The 18,440-nt window shown below is 48.7% G+C and overlaps 1 protein-coding gene and 1 pseudogene across 1 annotated transcript; both read left to right on the top strand.

Moving 5' to 3' along the window:
- Window positions 1-218: 218 nt before the first annotated feature.
- Window positions 219-5,152, top strand: LOC115391537 (kelch-like protein 10). Its single transcript, XM_030095810.1, has 4 exons — window positions 219-340; window positions 561-1,050; window positions 1,223-1,361; window positions 5,133-5,152. The coding sequence occupies exons 1-4, from the start codon at window positions 219-221 to the stop codon at window positions 5,150-5,152; spliced, it is 771 nt and encodes a 256-aa protein (XP_029951670.1).
- On the top strand, window positions 5,142-15,369 carry LOC115391957 (carbohydrate sulfotransferase 1-like; annotated as a pseudogene).
- The last annotated feature ends 3,071 nt before the right edge of the window (window positions 15,370-18,440 follow it).

Here is an 18,440-nt window from a genome sequence, read left to right as displayed (position 1 = left end):
TTTTGGCTCACAGGCCTTATGTTTGACACGTGAGCTTAATAAAAACTGAAAAAGACTTGATTCTCACAAAAGAATCGGTTCTTGATTCCCAAGTGGCTGATGTCATTGACTTCCCAATGATGTCATCAGACACAGTCAAACATCAAAGCCCCTTTCATCTCTTGAGATGATAACCTCTGAGAGTCCGTGTAACAACACAAAAGCAGCATTTCTGCAACATGGCGACAGTTCAGGAGGAGCTCCGTTTAGCTGGATTGCTTTGTGATGCATTTCTGAAAGTTCAAGACGTTGAATTTCAAATTCACAAAATTATCTTGTGTGAATGTTCACCATACTTCGAGTAAGTTGAAACAGAGAAACAATGTTTTCCTTTTAAAGTGATACATTTCACCTGGTATGATGGATAGAATATGAAAAACTGCTGAGCATTTTGTAAATTGTACTAATTTAGCATAAATGTGCTGGACCCAGCAACTTTATTGTGGTTTGAGTTGTTGTTTCAATGCCTGATGTGCTCCTTTTAACCGTTTCACAAAAATTTGAAATGTTTTCTCTTTCAGAGCTCTTTTCGTTAAGAGATCCAGCCCAAACCAGAGGGACTATGTCATTGATGGCGTCACTCCTGTGATTATGGAGCTTATTATCCAGTTTGCATACACAGGCTCTGTTCCTGTGACAATGGACAATGTGCAGGACCTCATGGTCACGGCTAATCATTTTGAAATAATGGACATTGTACAAACCTGCAGCCATGCACTGGAAGAACAGCTCTGTCCAGAGAATTGCATAAGCATTTGGCAGTTCACAAAAAACTATTGTTTCTCCAAGCTAGAATTTCAAGTCCAACGCTATATTCTGTATCACTTTGAAGAAGTGGTTTCCAGTGGTGCAGGGCAATTGATGCAGCTCAGTGTCCATGAATTTGTGCATTTCCTCAGCAGAGATGACCTTATTGTAAGGACAGAGAGAACTGTGTATGAGGGCATTATGAAATGGATCACCAATGACCCCCATCAACGAAAAGGACACCTCTGCTCTCTAATTTCAAAGGTACAGTAATCTGTGTGACTCATATTCAGGGTCATACACACTAGGCAGGATAGTGAAATGCTAGGGTTTGACTTAAACATCCACAATCATAGACAAATAGAGATAACTGACAACAAGTGCCATATTTCATAAGGTAATACTCATAAAATGTGTCCATTTCATTGCTTTTTAGATGCGACTCTGTATGATGAGCTCGACTGACATCATGAATGTGCTGCTGTCCAACGACCTAGTGAAGAAGGACTCTCAGTGCCGGGCCATGGTCACCAGAGTCTCCAGAATCCTGCGTTACCTCAACAATCACCATGCTGGTGACATCTTCTCAAACCCCTTTGCTCGACCGCGTCAACCAAATGCCATTCTGGTGGCCATTGGAGGCCTTAATGAAGCAAACGTCTTAAACATTGATGCATATGACATCCGGGTCAACCGTTGGTTCCAGTTAACAGCCCCTTTAGAATCCCCTCGTTATTGCCACGGCACCGCCTTCCTGAATGGATATATTTATGTCATTGGTGGCTCGGACGGAAATGAGCAGTTGAACAGTGTGTGCAGGTTTAATCCCATCATGAAAGTTTTTGAAGAAGTGGCACCGATGCATTTTTGTCGTGTCTTTGTCAGCGTGACTGTGCTGAATGGGCTCATCTTTGCCATGGGAGGCTCTGATGGGCAGATGTGTCACAGATCTGCAGAATACTACCAGCCCGAGAGCAACCAGTGGACCCTCATAGCACCCATGCATGAAAGGAGGGGTGCCGCCAGTAGCACAGTCCTCCACGAGAAGGTGAGTGACTCCAAAGAGCAGCTGAATTTAAAGTTTGACAGTCTGTTTGCACCTGATATGAGATGGGATTTATAATGACCTCTAAGGATGAAATAACTTATTTATTTATTTATTTATTTATTTATTTATTTATTTATTTATTTTCTCATGTTCAGAATACTAATGATGATTACCATAACACTGTAGCTCAATAGTGACATAGGAAACATTGGCAACAGTTATGGCCTAAAATGTAAAATGACTTCCTGTCCTTGCTTTAATTTTTAGATTTATATTTTTGGAGGAAGCAATGGGAGGGACCCTCTGCAAAGCGCTGAATGTTACAATCCACAAACCAACCAGTGGACAAGGATTTTTGACATGAGTATTCCCCGCGATGGATGTGCAGCTGTTGCTCATAAGAATCTCGTCTATGTGGTAAGTTTACCAAACCAAGCTGACACTTCGATAACATGTAACTCACTCATAGAATGCTTGGAATGATGGGCGTAGCTCGGATGTATTCCACATGGGTTTTCATGCGGGAGTTGCCGAGTGGGGGGGGGGGCGAGCGTGTCCGAGCAATGCCGAGTAGTGCCGAACGCTGCGGTGCTCACACAGAGCGTCGGAGCGCTCGGAGAGCATGGAGCTCCGTGCACACTCGGAACACAGAGCGTCGGGGCGCCAGGGGGGCCCGTGGGTTTTCATAACCCACCAACCCTACGTAAATTACGCCTCTGCTTGGAACCCTGGATGAGCTGGGTTTTGAATCTGAGTTAGTAATATGATTTATCCTGACCACTGATGAAGAAAAACAATTATTTAAAAAGAAGTATCCATTAATTCATGTAATTAAGAACTTTTTTCAAATACATTATTCCTTTTTCTTTCTGAAGGTTGGTGGCTTTGATGGCAACGAAGATCTGAGCAGTGCTGAGGTCTATCATCCATTGACCGACAGCTGGGGCGTCCTGCCGTCCATGGGAAGCAGGCACACCGCCCCTGGCATCGGAGTACTTGATGATCACATCTTTGTGGTTGGGGGTTTCGACGACGGCATTCACACCATCCGTGCTGTGGAGTGCTTTGATCCGATGTTGAATCTGTGGTCTGATGTCCGGGACTTGTATGACTCTTGTGCTGCATTGAGCTGCTGTGTGATTCACGGACTCCCCAACATGGAGGACTACACCTTCAATCGAGACAGCCTGCCATTTATTCAGGTAGACGCAGAAATGGAGGATCGGGAAGAGTAACAAAAAGAAGATGAACACAAAGAGGACGAAGAGGAGGGCAACGAAGATGATGAGGAAGAGGAGGAGGAGGAAGAGCAGGAGGATGAAGACTAAGAGGAATAGAAAGAGGAGGATGCGATGAGGAGGAGGAGGAGAAGGAGGACGATGAAGAAGAAGGAAAACACAGAGGAGTCGGTGCCACTTGCCTGCCCACTACCGATAGAAAGAGAGAAAAGAACAGGAGAGACAGATTGATTTACTGATTCAGCGTTAATATGTGTTTTTAGGGAGAGGGAGACAGAGAAAGAGTGAACAGAGGGTATAGAGGTCCGATGAATAGTGAAAGGGAGTCAACAATTATTAAAATACAAGACAGTTTTAACAATGGCACTGATAAACCAGGACAAAAAGACAATTCACAGAGAGCCATCTACATCCAAAGGTGCCACAGTCCATTTCTACGGGGGCTCTTTACAGGATCACGCCGACCCACAGCACGGTCCATGAACCATAGTGCAGGCCACCCACCAATCAGGCCAGAAGAGTCCCCAGGACGACACCCTCCATAGGCAGACCAGACACAACTCCCAATGTGGACAGCCCCCATGAAGATACACTCAGGAGCCAGTAACCAGCCTCATCAGCAGGAAGCTGAGACCAACAAAGTCACTGCTTTAGAGTCTAAACAAAAGCAAATGGACTCCAAGCTTCGGAAGAAAGACCAGCAGGGCTGAGGAGTTGGATGGCGCAGAGCTTGAAGACTGGAGAGCTGCCAGGTTTTGTTGAAAATGGTATCAAAATATAATTGGTCAACATGAAGAAAGCCGAGGACAAAGCATGAAAACAAGCTGAAAGAGAGAGGAGAACGTGGAGGACCAGAGACAAAGCAGACACAAAGACATCCCTGTGGACAATAAGGATCTTAAAAAGAGAAAAGAAAAATACAACAAGTTAGAAAGAAAGAGCAGGACAACAACTGAGATATAGAAAAAACAGGTAAAGGGAAACACTCAGGTAAGATGGGGTTGAGCAAACCAGTCATATGAACCGCATGGTCCGCCTCAGAATGTGTGACCTGAAATACGTGCTCAGCCACCATGTTCAGCCATGCCTCTGGCCTCCATCTTGGTTTGTGGACCGTTACGCACAGCGCCTGAAGGCTTGTTTCTCGCCACACATTCCAACGTGGAGAGCTGGAGGGCTGCAGAGCTTGAGGACTGGAGAGCTGCCAGGTTTTTTTGAAAACGGTAAAAAAATGTAATCGGTCAACATGAAGAAAGCCGAGGACAAAGCATGAAAACAGGCTGAAAGAGAGAGGAGCACGTGGAGGACCAGAGACAAAGCAGACAAAAAGAAATCCCGTGGACAATAAGGATCTTAAAAAGAGAAAAGAAAAATAGAACCAGTTAGAAAAAAAGAGCAGGACAACTACTAAGATATAGAAAAAACAGTTAAGGGAAAAGACTCAGGGAAGATGGGGTTGAGGGAACCAGTCATAGGAACCGCATGGTAACGGCAACAACCATCTGACCATTGCTGAGGTCTATCATTCATTGAAAGACAACTGGGGAGTCTTGCTGCCCCAGCGGTCGGCCCCCATGAAGATACACTGCATATAAAATAATGAAAAATAAAGTATGAAATTAAAACAAAACAGAGTAAGAGAGTATGAAATAAAACATGATTAACAGTTAAATACATAGTATGTCCTATTTGCACAGGGTATTACCTTGGGACCTCCGGTAATTTGGTAATTTGACATCTGTGTTTCTGTCAGTGCATTCGCACAGGACAAGCGAGCTCTGTATTTTATTCAAATTTACTGACATTACAGTCAGATATGTGTCATTTCAGATTATGTTTACTATGTGGGTCAGTTTTGGGCCACATGCCTTATATTTGACACCCCTGGATTGGAGATTTTTATATTCAGCATCCTGTTGTGGATGAGGAGCCGTTCTCCCTCCTTAGCATTGCTTCATGAACATACAGTTGGCCGTCTTGACGTTGGCTTGGGATCATTTGATGTCTCTAAACTTGACTGGAACGAGTTTCAGTGAAAACAGAGTCTCCTGTGTTTGCAGGCGGTGCAGCGGCGTCCTGATGCATCTGTCCAGCCTCCATGCGGTGTTCGTGGAAGTCCATGGTGCTGCTGGCTCTGGCGTCCATCGCCATCCAGTACACCGCCATCCGGACCTTCTCCGCTAACCCTCTGAACCTGCTGTGCTCCGTCGGCCTGGCCCCCACCGACCACGCCGTCAACTGCAGCCTCGGACAGCTGACGCCGGTGGGCCGGAAGGCTCTGGGGGGCTGCGATGAAGCCCCGTCCCCTACGTCTGCTTCTCCGTCCTTCTCCCTCCCCGCCTACAACAGCAGCAGGAGAACCCACATCCTCATCCTGGCCACCACCCGGAGCGGATCCTCCTTCGTGGGTCAGCTCTTCAACCAGCACCCGGAGGTCAGGGCGGGACACACCGTCACCGACGGCTCCTTGTTTCCTTGTAGTCTTGAAATGACAGAACCTTAAAAATCCCCTCATACCGCTGCTTAATAAGAGACTGGTCCAGATTGAAACCCCTCCCTCAAGCACAAACTGATGTTTAGGAGTATTTCAGTAGCTCAGCACAGATTCCCTTTCCACTCCAGGTTCGAGCCCCTCTACCACGTCCAGCTGGCGCTGCTCCCCCGCCTGGGTCAGAGCTGGAACCCGGCTGAGAGGAGGGTGATGATGGGAGCCGCCAGAGACCTGCTGAGGTCTCTGTTCCACTGTCACCTGGACGGCCTGGAGGGTTACATCCAGCCCCGCCCCGCCCGGCCCGGCACGCCACCGACAAGCTCTTCAGACGGGGCGCCAGTAAGAACCCCGCCACTCCCCGCAGCTCGCCCGGCGGGTCGCGGCGCGGCGCTCATCCTCCGCCTGGCTCTGTCCGCAGGTCGCTCTCTCTGCTTGCCCCCGGTGTGCGAGGGCGAGTGTGTGAGGAGGTGTGGGCCGCTCAGCCTGTCCGTGGCTGCGGAGGCCTGTAGAGCCAAACGCCACGCTGCCATCAAGACGGTTCGAATCCCACAGATCAGCGACCTCCGAGCCCTGCTGGAAGACCCCAAACTCAACCTGAAGGTAGAACCAGTCTCATCAGTAGCTTGACTTTTTTATTTAAGATTGATTTTCTTCTTAAATGGTTGTATGAGTATTTTTAAGCTTTATCTAAAGCAGAGCCACAGTCTGGTCTGTGTGGGATTATATAGTCCATCCATTTCTTCCAAATAGATCCTTCTTGTAAACTGACTCTGCTGTTATCCTCTCCATTCTCCTCAGGTCCAGGTTGAGCTCTCCCTTGAAAGCCATCTTTTCATCAGGGCCTTTTTTCCTGCCACCAGCAAAAATATTTATCTCTCTTACATTATGTTTTCTTGCAGTAACGTTTAATAACATGATTTGTCCCAAGAAGCTAAAACGTGGCAATCATGTGCATTTCCACAATTTCTCCAGCAGGTGGCGGCAATTCCTTCACATATGGATGTATAATAACTGAGTTACCCACTCTTACTCTGTTATCTATTTCCCATTTTGCTTGAACTGTTTTAACTCCAGTGTTTCCTTCAGGGGGGTTCTTCACACCGGGAGTTGGTCTCGGTCCTCTGCTGGGGTTACTGCGCTCGAGTCCTTATCGTTTGGCATCACCCCCCCCCCCCCCCAACAACTCTCAGGACTGCTCGAAAAACACGCTCCCAAGGGGCGCTCATCTCGGGCTCGCCTAGGGCGCCTTTGAAGTCCAGGCCGGCCCTACCTGGGGGTCTCCACATCTCGGTGTGTGGGTTCTCCTTGGTCTGGCGGGGTCGGGGGTCGAGCGCTGGGGCCCCAATATTAATGACCTTCACCTTCTCCTGGTGAATGGCCCCACTGATAGTGTTTTCCCATGATGCTTAGTGCCATGCCATGTCTCTTCTGCTGTGTGCAAATAATTCAGAGTGAGTGTGAGTGTGTGTGTGTGTGTGTGTGTGTGTGTGTGTGTGTGTGTGTGTGTGTGTGTGTGTGTGTGTGTGTGTTCTTGTACATACCCAAAAGTAAGGACCAAAATTCGTATTTCACCAACAGAGTGAGGACATTTTTGCCGGTCCTCACTTTTCAAAAGGCCTTTTTTGGCCTTTTTGAGAGTTAAGACTTGGTTTTTGATTTAGGGTTACAATTGGGTTTAGGTTAGGTTTAGGGCATAGGTTAGGGTTAGGCATTTATTTTTGATGGTTAGGGTAAGGGGCTAGGAAATGCATTATGTCAATGAGTGTCCTCACAACGATATAAGTACAAACATGTGTGTGTGTGTTTGTGTGTGTGTGTTTGTGTGTGTGTGTGTGTGTGTGTGAGAGAGAGTGTGTGTGTGTGTGTGTGTGTGTGTGTGTGTGTGTGTGTGTGTGTGTGTGTGTGTGTGTGTGTGTGTGTGTGTGTGTGTGTGGTGTATACTGATTGATGGTGCGTTTTTTTTCTTTTGTTTTTACTGTTCAGCACTTTGCGTTGTTTTTATAAATATGAAAAAGTGCTCTACAAATAAAGTTTGATTTGATTTGATTCGAACATACAGTGGGTAAAATAGGTGTGCTGTTCTCACTAAAGCGCGTTTACTTCAGCTCAACAGCGAGCTAAACTCCACTCCAAAAATGACAGAGTCGTGTAGTAAAGTTGAACATTTACTGAAGGCTCTTCATTTCAACATGGACATGGAGTAAAAACTGAAATACACAAAATAAAATAATGTTACATGCCATCAGTCTCGAGTATTACAGGCCAGAATTGGAAACACAAACACTTTTTATATGATGCAGAAACAATCACTTTTTAACACATTTTATCATCTGTTTTATCTTTCTGTAACTTATTAACATGAAATATTACTCACAGCATTGCTTGAACGGAGTTGAGAGATGTTTTGAAAGAAGAGAGAGCTGAAAACATGGAGATTTTTGCATCTTCTCTGTGAGTGTCTGAACACTTCCTGTTTCTCTGAGAAAACGGCCCTTCAAAATAAGAACACTTCCGGAAAACCCGCATTTTCAAAATAAAAGTCAGATAAAGGAACATCTCTGAATAACAAGTAACAACACACTCCCCGCCTGACCTTTATGAGGTCACTGCTAAATTACTATAAAAATTTTGAACATCATTCTTCTTTCGGTAGAAGCAAAACTACTTCAGTCACTGGTCTGTGGAAGGTTTTTGTGCATCCTTGGTCCACAGTCTTCACTTCCACCTTTCGAACTCTCTCATCATTCCCTGGAAAGGTGCATGTGATCCTTGCCATTGGCCAGTTGTTGCGAGCTTCTTGATTGTCCTTCAGCAGAATGATGTCTCCTTCCTGCAGATTTCTTTTAGGTTCCGTCCACTTCATTCTCTTCTGCAAGGTAGGCAGGTACTCGCGACTCCAACGTCTCCAAAACTGGTCAGCTAGAGCTTGAACTTGTCTCCACTGCTTGGTGTAGAGATCCTTCTCTGTGAAGTCTCCAAGAGGAGGGGGGACTCCAGCTTTCTGTGTGAGAATCATTGAAGGTGAGAGTATGAATGGAGAGTCTGGGTCTGTAGACACAGGAGTGAGTGGTCTTGAGTTCATGATCCCTGTGACTTCTGCCATGAGCGTGCACAACACTTCGTGTGACAGATGGACATTATTTTGAAGCAACATGGAGTCTATGATTCTTCGGCCCATGCCGATCATCCTTTCCCAGGACCCGCCCATGTGTGAGCTGTGAGGGGGATTGAACTCCCAAGTGCACCCTTGCTGGCTGAGGTACTTTTGTACACTGGTGCCCCTCTGGTCTTGGGTGAGTCCCAGTTCGTTGCAGGCTCCTATGAAGTTGGTCCCACAATCCGACCTTAGCTGCTTCGCAGGTCCTCTGATGGAGAAGAAGCGCCTGAGAGCATTGATGCAGCTTGATGTACTCAGTGACTCAATTACTTCAATGTGAATGGCCCTTGAACTCATGCAGCTGAAGACAATAGCCCACCATTTGTTCTCTGCATGTCCTCCTCGAGTGCGTCTTGTTACAATGGACCAAGGACCAAAAACATCCAGTCCCACATAGGTGAAAGGAGGGCATGTTTGAAGGTGTTCTGGAGGTAAGTCTGCCATGCGTTGCTGTTGGAGTTTCCCTCGCAGCTTTCTGCAGGTCACACAATTGTGTATGACCGAGTTGATCAGAGTTTTTCCCTCCCAAGATCCACAGACCTGATGTTTCACTTGGCCATGATGGTGTCTGACAAGCAGTAGAGAGACGTGGCTGTCCTTAGGCAGGATAACTGGATTCTTTTCTCCTCCACTCAAATGTGCATGCTTGAGTCGTCCTCCAACACAGATCAGGCCACCTTCGAGGATTGGACAAAGTGGCTGAAGACTGCTACCTTTTGAAATTTGGTTGCTCTGTTGGAGAGCTACAAGTTCTTTTGAGAAAGTTGTTCTTTGAGTTGCTTTGAGGACAACTTCTTTCGCTTGAGTCAGCTCGTTTGGGGTGCGAGGTCGGTTACAGAAGTGCCATCCTTGGCATTTGCCATTGTTTTGTCTGAAGGATCGTGCAATATGGATCAGGAGTGCTACACCTCTTAGGAGAGAGCTGAAGGTGGAGAAACTCTGAAATCTTTCAACTGGTGAGGCCTTTCTCTTTCAGCTGAGTGGCGTAGGTTTTGACCTGTGGTCGTATCTCGATGTCACTTTCAGGTTCAACCAACTCAAATGGCTGACCTTTTCTTGTCTTTTCTGCAGGATGCTGGCGTAGGAAGGCAGGTCCAGTGAACCAAGTAGTCTTTCCCAGATATGATGCGGGTACTGAGCGAGATGCATGGTCAGCTGGATTGACTTCGGTGTGTACATCGTGCCACTGAGCAGGTTTCATGGACTGACGGATTCGCTGCACCCTGTTGTGGACGTACACAAAGAATCTCTTGGTCTCATTGCATATGTAGCCTAAGACTACTTTACTGTCTGTGTAGAAGTTGGTTTCCTTCAGGTTGATGTCAAGCTCATCCTGGATGAGCTCTGCCATTTCCACAGCTAAGACAGCAGCACAAAGTTCGAGTATTGGGATGGTAGGCTCAGACTGAGGTGCCAACTTTGACTTTCCCATCACGAAGCCGATGTCGACATGTCCATCTTTTTGCACTGCTTTTAGGTACGCCACTGCACCTATTGCCTTTGTGGAAGCATCGGAAAACACACACAGCTCTGTGTGTACTGCCTTGGAGAGAGAGGTTTTCGTGTATGCACGTGGCATGTGCAGACCTTTCAGGTCTTGGAGAGAATCTCGCCAGGCCATCCATTTAGGGAGCATCTCGGCAGGGATTGGGCAGTCCCAAGCAGACTGGTCTCCAGTGAGTTCTCGAAGAAGAGCTCTTCCTTGAATTGTAACAGGAGCCAGCAATCCCAGGGGATCGAAAACACTGTTAACTGTGGAGAGCACTCCTCGGCGAGTGAACGGCTTTTCTGCTGAGGATGCAACGAAAGTGAAACTGTCAGTTGCTGTCTCCCATAACAGTCCCAGGCTACGTTGTGCGGGCATGGCTTGATCACTGAAATCTAAATCTGTTCTTATCACGTTTATTTTGATATTGTTTTTATTTTTGTTTTTTGCACTGTGAAGCACTTTGTGATTTTATCTGCGAAAGGTGCTATACAAATAAAGTTTATTATTATTATTATTATTATTATTATTATTATTATTATAAATCGTTCACACGTTTAGCACAATCTTCAGGTGGGAAGGCTGCCATGACAGCTGGATTGCTTGAGACAAATTTATGGAGGCGCAGGTTCGATTCAGCCAGTGAGGCTTGGGTCCTTCTCAGCAGGTCAATAGCTTCAGTTTCAGTTGGTACCGAAAGGAGTCTGTCATCAACGTAGAAATGTCTTTTCACAAACTGGACGGTGTCTTCTCCATGGCTGCATGCACCTTCCATGATGGCTCTTCTCAGGCCATATATGGCCACTGCGGGGGAAGGGCTGTTGCCAAAAACGTGGACTCTCATCCGGTACTCGATGACTGGTTTGGTTGTGTCGTTGTCTTTGTACCAAAAGAAACGTAGAAAGTTCCTGTGGTCCTCTCGAACCTGGAAACAGTAGAACATTTGCTGTACATCAGCCATTGCAGCAACTTGTTCTTTGCGAAAGTGGATCAGGACACCAAGAAGGGAGTTATTGAGGTCAGGGCCCGTGAGCAGCACGTCGTTGAGAGAGATGTTGTGGAACTGGGCGCTGGAGTCAAAGACCACGCGAATTTGTCCAGGCTTTTGTGGATGGTACACTCCAAACGTCGGCAGGTACCAGCATTCTTCATCTTCTCCCAGCGGGGGTGCTACTTCAGCGTGGCGATTCTCGAAAATCTTGCTCATGAAGGTGACATACTGATCATGCATTTGTTGGTTCTTTCTCAGAGTTTTCTGGAGAACTGTGAAGCGATCAACTGCCTGTTGTCTGTTGTTTGGTAGTCTTTGACGTGGCTTTCTGAACGGTAGTGGAGCACCCCAGTTGTTAGCCTCGTCCTTATAGACTTCCTCATCCATCATTTTTATGAAGATTGCGTCTTCAATGGAGGGAGCTGGCTTATTGTCTGATTCGGTTCTGTTGAATACTGTCTGTCCGATCGTCTTTTCTTTACTCTTGCTCGCCCTGAAGAAACTATCACGTGACTCCCTGCCTTGGGAGGTTTTCTCTTTAACGTGCAGAAAGTTTGTGCAGGGTCGGAGGATTGATGGGCGGCCATTTTCTAACACGTTGGTCTTAAACGTTGTGACCACGGGTTTGTGCGCGTTGCCCAGGCATACATCTCCTATGAGCACCCAGCCTAAGTCCAGACGTTGGGCGAAGGGAGCATTGTGTGGCCCACTGACTTGTTCTCTTACTTTATGCACTCTGATGACATCTCTGCCAAGCAACAGTAATATCTCTGCTTGTGGGTCTAAATGTGGGATGTATTCAGCAATCTTCCTTAGGTGTGGGTGGTGCATGGCTGCATCTGGTGTGGGGATCTCTGACCTGTTGTTGATGATCTCGTTGCATTCGATAAGCGGTGGCAGATGGATACTGACATTGCTGTAGAGCGACTCGATCACAAATCCCTCAGCTTTCCTGCCGGATGTCTCGACCATGCCGGAACATGTCTTGAGGCAGTATGAAGATGGTTCAACCTGTATGTCAAACAAATCAAAGAAGTCAGATCTTGCCAATGAGCGGTTGCTTTGGTCATCTATAATTACATAAGCCTTGATAGCTTTGTCCCGAAAACCCTTTGGATGCAGTTTTACAAGACAGATCTTGGAGCATGATCTGCCAGCTTGGCCCAGACCGCATATTTCTGTGCAACTGGAGCTAACAATGGCTTCGTTAGCACGGTCTTCTTCTCCCTCCCCGCCGTTATCTGTTGGCGATGAAGTAGGCCGGGATGGCTGCAGGACTGGTCCGGGATGCATGGCTGTTTCATGCAAGCTGCTGTTGCACTCAGCACACTTTACTGCTTTTTTTTGCAGTCCTTTGCCATATGAGAGGATGAAGATACACATCTGAAACATATTCTCTTTTCTTTGAGAAAATTCTTCCTGTCAGGCAACGGTTTATTCCTAAATGCCCTGCACTTCTGAAGAGAGTGTGGCTTGTTGTGGATTGGACATGTTCTGGCTATGTCAGTATCGCTCTTTACTGGTTCTGTATCCAAGTTCTCTGAAGAGATGTTTGTCTTGTGAACTGTGACTGGATTTCTGGAGCTGTGACCTCTAAAGGTAAGTTTATCTTGTTTTACAGGTGTGTTGCTGCTGCAGGGAAGAATGAAACTTGGATCAATGCGCTTTCTGGCTTTGTGACAGACAAACCTGGTGAAGTATGCGAATGGTGGGAAAGAACCACCATTTTCTTCTTTCCAACTGGAGCCAGCGGACACCCACTTTTCTTGAAGTGCATACGGCAGTTTCTCAACAATGGGATTTATGCTTCGTGCAGTGTCTAAATATGACAATCCCAAGAGATCACCATCCTCCTTTGCACACTGAAGCTCCATGAGCAGGTCACCAAGTTCCTGTAGCCTTTTGTTTTCTTTAGCTGACACCCGTGGAAATTCATCCAGCCTCTTGAATAGGGATCTTTCTATTATTTCTGGTGCTGCATAACATTCATGGAGTCTTCTCCATGCTTTTGTGAGTGCTGCTGCTGGATTATTCACATGCACAGACCACATCCTTCTCACATGTTCACCGGACTCTTTACCGAGCCATTTTGTCAGTAAATCCAATTCTTCTGTTGGTGTGAGGCTTAGCCCTCTAATGGCGCTGGTGAAGGATGAGTGCCAAGCACGGTAATTTTCAGGTTTGTCATCAAACTGGTACAGGCTGGAGCTCACCAAGTCTCGGCGAGCGAGGAGCTGAATGAGAGGTTCGGTTGCAGCTGAATTACCATGAGCTGTTGGAGTGGTGTGGGGAGTGAAAGGCTGGGCTGAAACATTTAGATTTGGGTGAGGCCTGCTTGGATGTCTCTGGTAGTCATATTCTTCACATGAGAGCTGGCATTCACTTTTCATAGAGAATGGTTTACTCACCGCTTGATGGTCAAACTGTCTTGGCCTGTTCATAGAGTCAAGACATGATGGCTTTTTACTGTGGGTTACCTGAGCCTGGTCTTCTGGATGGCTGCCGTCATCATAGACTTGTGGAAGAGGGGTGACAGGTGTAGGTGACCCACCTTTACCAGAGTAGAATTCGGTTTGTGACTTGACAAACTCACTCGTGCGTTCTATTTTTTCTTCTTCTGTGATGGCATCCAACACTTTAAAGTCTCCTTTTAGTTCAATAGCTTCCAAGACTTCAGCCTCTGCAACGGCTGCCTCTGCTTCACGCTTGAGGGTGAGTGCTTCCAACTCTGCATCATATTTAGCTGCGGCTAGCTGTTTCTCTGCTTTCTCTATCTTGAGTCGAGCTCCTTGGTCGGCATAAGCTGCTCTTACTTTGGCGTCCTCTGCTTTAGCACGGGCACGTGCTGTGGCGCTGGCTGTCGAGCATGATGTCCGTGAACTTCTTCTGCTTGAAGTTGAAGACGTGTCGCTCTGCCTCTCCGCCATCTTTCATAGCTGCCAACACCGCTGATGTCTGCCTTTTTACTGTGCTGTTCTCACTAAAGCACGTTTACTTCAGCTCAACAGCGAGCTTACGCTGTCAGACACAGGTGTAAGTACTCCTCGGGTTCCGCGAAATAACTTGTACATGTCCGACAGTTACCTTCACAGTTGAAGAAACTACACTATAAGAGAAGGGAAGTTACTCTGTAAGACGCGGGCCGTATTATAAAGTGCTACCCATTTAACGTATAAAGCTCTGAACAACCAGGAACCATCATATCATAAAGAGCTACTAGTCCCATATGGGCCCAGGAGAGTGCTTCATTCTCAGAGTGCTGGCCTGCTGGAGGTTCCTCGGTTCTCTAAAAGTAGAACAGGAGGTGGAGCTTTGTAGAACCAGCCCCCAGTTTCAGTCAGCTTTGGTCAAGATCTTTCTGCTGTGAGACGGGTTGATTACAGTGTGAAACACAGACATTCTTCACATTTTGTGACTAAAAAATAACCCAGATGGTGTTTTTAAAATTCCCTCTGACTGTGTTTGTGGGCCTCAGGTGGTCCAGCTGGTCCGGGACCCTCGTGGCATTCTGGCGTCTCGTATCGAAACCTTCCGGGACACGTACCGGCTGTGGCGTCACTGGAGAGCGACCGGACGGCGGCCGCACAACCTGGACCTGGGTCAGATCAACACCGTGTGCGAGGACTTCCTGCACTCTGTGTCCACCAGCCTGGCCAAGCCGCCCTGGCTGAAGGGGAGGTACATGCTGCTGAGGTGAGAGGGCTCGCCGCCTGTGACCTGTGACCTCTACAGGAAAGGATAACTCACAGAACTGCAGAGATCAGGAGCTGGAAAATTTGAATTTCAACATGTAATTCTACAGTTACATGGATTTCCATTTTCCCTCCTCCAGGTATGAAGACCTGGCCCGGTTCCCTCTCCAGAAGGCCCGGGAGCTCTACAGCTTCCTGGGTCTGGTTCTGCACCCCGGCGTGGAGGACTGGATCACCAACAACACGCGGGGCAGCAGCGACCTGTTGTCCCGCCAGTAGTTCACCACGGTGCGAGACTCCGCCGCCAACGCCGAGAACTGGAGGGTGAAGCTGTCCTTCGACATGGTGGCGTACACGCAGACCGCCTGCCAGCCGCTGCTGGGCCTCCTGGGCTACAAGGCCGTCTTTCACCCCAGAGAACTGAGGAACCTCTCGCACTCCCTGGTGGAGGACAGGACGTTCCCGCCCGTGGTTTAAAGGTCGTCCAGGCGAGCAGCAGGATGGGACGGGACGGATCGATCGGGAAATCGTGGTCGATCTGAAAGGCAGACGACAGCCTCTGGTTGGTGACGTCAGGAGAATGTGTTCAATGACAATCAGCTGATAAACATGGATGTTGTTTCCCTTTTAATCACCTCCTGTTCAAATTGATGGCGGTCGGTCACTGTGATCTCTGGTTTGTAGAATCTAGAATCTACAGATTGACCAGGTGGGTGTTGACCGCAGAATGAAGGAGAATGTAGGCTGCTGGCCCCTTTTCAGTTAGTCTGTCCAGGAAAAAGCAAAACAGTGAAGGTAGAAATCAAGGTAGTTTCCCTCTGAGTCAAACAAAACCCACAGTTTGTTTCTATCTGCTCAGTTACAGTCACATCAGCAAATTCAAACTTCCAGTCTGCCATAATCTTACTCCCCTGATCAAGTCCTTTACAATGATGTATCATGCTTCGTCTCATGACATATTTTTAATGTTCCCTCTTTTGGAACCAGCCTTGTTTGACATGTACATTTCAGGGACACATGTGAGGATCAACTGTGTAGATTTTAAGAAGAGACCCAAAATGACAACAAAGCATTCCAGTAAGTTCAAACAACGTTCTCAATGAAGAATTTGGCCACTATATCCATCCATCCATCCATTTTCTACCGCTTATCCGGGGCCGGGTCGCGGGGGCAGCAGTCTCAGCAGGGATGCCCAGACTTCCCTGTCCCCAGACACTTCCTCCAGCTCCTCTGGGAGGATCCCAAGGCGTTCCCAGGCCAGCCGAGAGACATAGTCTCTCCAGCGTGTCCTGGGTCTTCCCCGGGGTCTCCTCCCAGTGGGACATGCCCGGAACACCTCCCCAGGGAGGCGTCCAGGAGGCATCCTAAACAGATGTCCGAGCCACCTCAGCTGGTTCCTCTCGATGTGGAGGAGTAGCGGCTCTACTCCAAGCTCCTCCCTGGTGACTGAGCTCCTCACCCTATCTCTAAGGGAGCGCCCAGCCACCCTACGGAGGAAGCTCATTTCGGCCGCTTGTATCCGGAATCTTGTCCTTTCGGTCATGACCCAAAGCTCATGACCATAGGTGAGGGTGGGAACGTAGATTGACCGGTAAATGGAGAGCTTCGCCTTTCGGCTCAGCTCCTTCTTCACCACGACGGACCGATACAGCGACTGCATCACTGCAGCCGCTGCACCGATCCGCCTGTCAACCTCACGCTCCATCCGTCCCCCACTCGTGAACAAGACCCCAAGATACTTGAACTCCTCCACTTGGACTAGGGTCTCTCCACCAACCTGGAGGGGGCAAGCCACCTTCCTCCGGTCGAGGACCATGGCCTCGGATTTGGAGGTGCTGATCCTCATCCCTGCCGCTTCACACTCGGCTGCGAACAGCCCCAGTGCATGCTGTAGGTCCGGGTTCGATAAAGCCAACAGGACAACATCATCTGCAAAAAGCAGAGATGAAATCCTGTGGTTCCCGAACCGGACCCCCTCCGGCCCCTGGCTGCACCTAGAAATTCTGTCCATGAAGATTATGAACAGAACCGGTGACAAAGGGCAGCCCTGCCAGAGTCCAACATGCACCGGGATCAGGTCCGACTTACTGCCAGCAATGCGGACCAGACTCCTACTCCTGTCATACAAAGACCGAACGGCCCTTAGCAAGGGGCCCCGGACTCCGTATTCCCGGAGCACCCCCCACAAGACACCACGAGGGACACGGTCGAATGCCTTCTCCAAATCCACAAAACACATGTGGACTGGTTGGGCAAACTCCCACGAACCCTCGAGCACCCTATGCAGGGTATAGAGCTGGTCCACTGTTCCACGACCAGGACGAAAACCGCATTGTTCCTCCTGGATCCGAGGTTCGACTATCGGTCGGATCCTCCTCTCCAGTACCCTAGAATAGACTTTCCCGGGGAGGCTGAGGAGTGTAATCCTCCTATAGTTGGAGCACACCCTCCGGTCCCCCTTTTTAAACAGGGGGACCACCACCCCGGTCTGCCAATCCAGAGGCACCGTCCCCGACAGCCACGCGATGTTGCAGAGACGTGTCAACCAAGACAGTCCCTGCACATCCAGAGACTTAAGGTACTCAGGCCGAATCTCATCCACCCCCGGTGCCTTGCCACCGAGGAGCTTGCCAACCACCTCAGTGACTTCAGCTTGGGTGATGGACGAGTCCACCTCTGAGACCTCAGCCTCTGCTTCCTCCACGGAAGACGTGGCGACGGGATTGAGGAGGTCCTCAAAGCATTCCTTCCACCGTCCAACAATATCCCCAGTTGAGGTCAGCAGCTCCACACCTCCACTGTAAACAGTGTTGGCGGAGACCTGCTTTCCCCTCCTGAGGCGCCGGACGGTTTGCCAGAATTTCTTCGAGGCCGACCGATAGTCCTCCTCCATGGCCTCCCCGAACTCCTCCCAGACCCGAGTTTTTGCCTCCACAACTGCTCGGGCTGCAGTTCGCTTGGCCTGCCGGTACCCGTCAGCTGCTTCGGGAGTCCCATGAGCCAGCTAGGCTCGATAGGACTCCTTCTTCAGCTTGATGGCAGCCCTTACTTCCGGTGTCCACCACCGGGTTCGGGGGTTGCCGCCACGACAGGCACCGGAGACGTTACGACCACAGCTCCGAGCAGCTGCTTCGACAATGGAGGTGGAGAACATGGTCCACTCAGACTCAATGTCCCCAGCCTCCCTCGGGACATGAGAGAAGCTCTCCCGGAGGTGGGAGTTGAAAGCCACGCTGACAGAGGGTTCCGCCAGACGTTCCCAGCAGACCCTCACAACACGTTCGGGTCTGCCAAGTCTGTCCGGTTTCCTCCTCCGCCAGCGAATCCAACTCACCACCAGGTGGTGATCGGTCAACAGCTCTGCCCCTCTCTTCGCCCGAGTGTCCAAAACACGCGGCCGGTCAGATGACACGACAACAAAGTCGATCATCGACCTCCGACCTCGGGTGTCCTGGTGCCAAGTGCACTTATGGACACCCCTGTGCTCGAACATGGTGTTCGTTATGGACAAACTGTGACTAGCACAGAAGTCCAATAACAGAACACCACTC

Source organism: Salarias fasciatus, chromosome 7 (genome assembly GCF_902148845.1).
Source record: "Salarias fasciatus chromosome 7, fSalaFa1.1, whole genome shotgun sequence".
Classification (NCBI taxonomy): domain Eukaryota; kingdom Metazoa; phylum Chordata; class Actinopteri; order Blenniiformes; family Blenniidae; genus Salarias; species Salarias fasciatus.
Note: the sequence above shows the minus strand (reverse complement) of the source record. Positions and strands in the feature narration are given on the sequence as shown.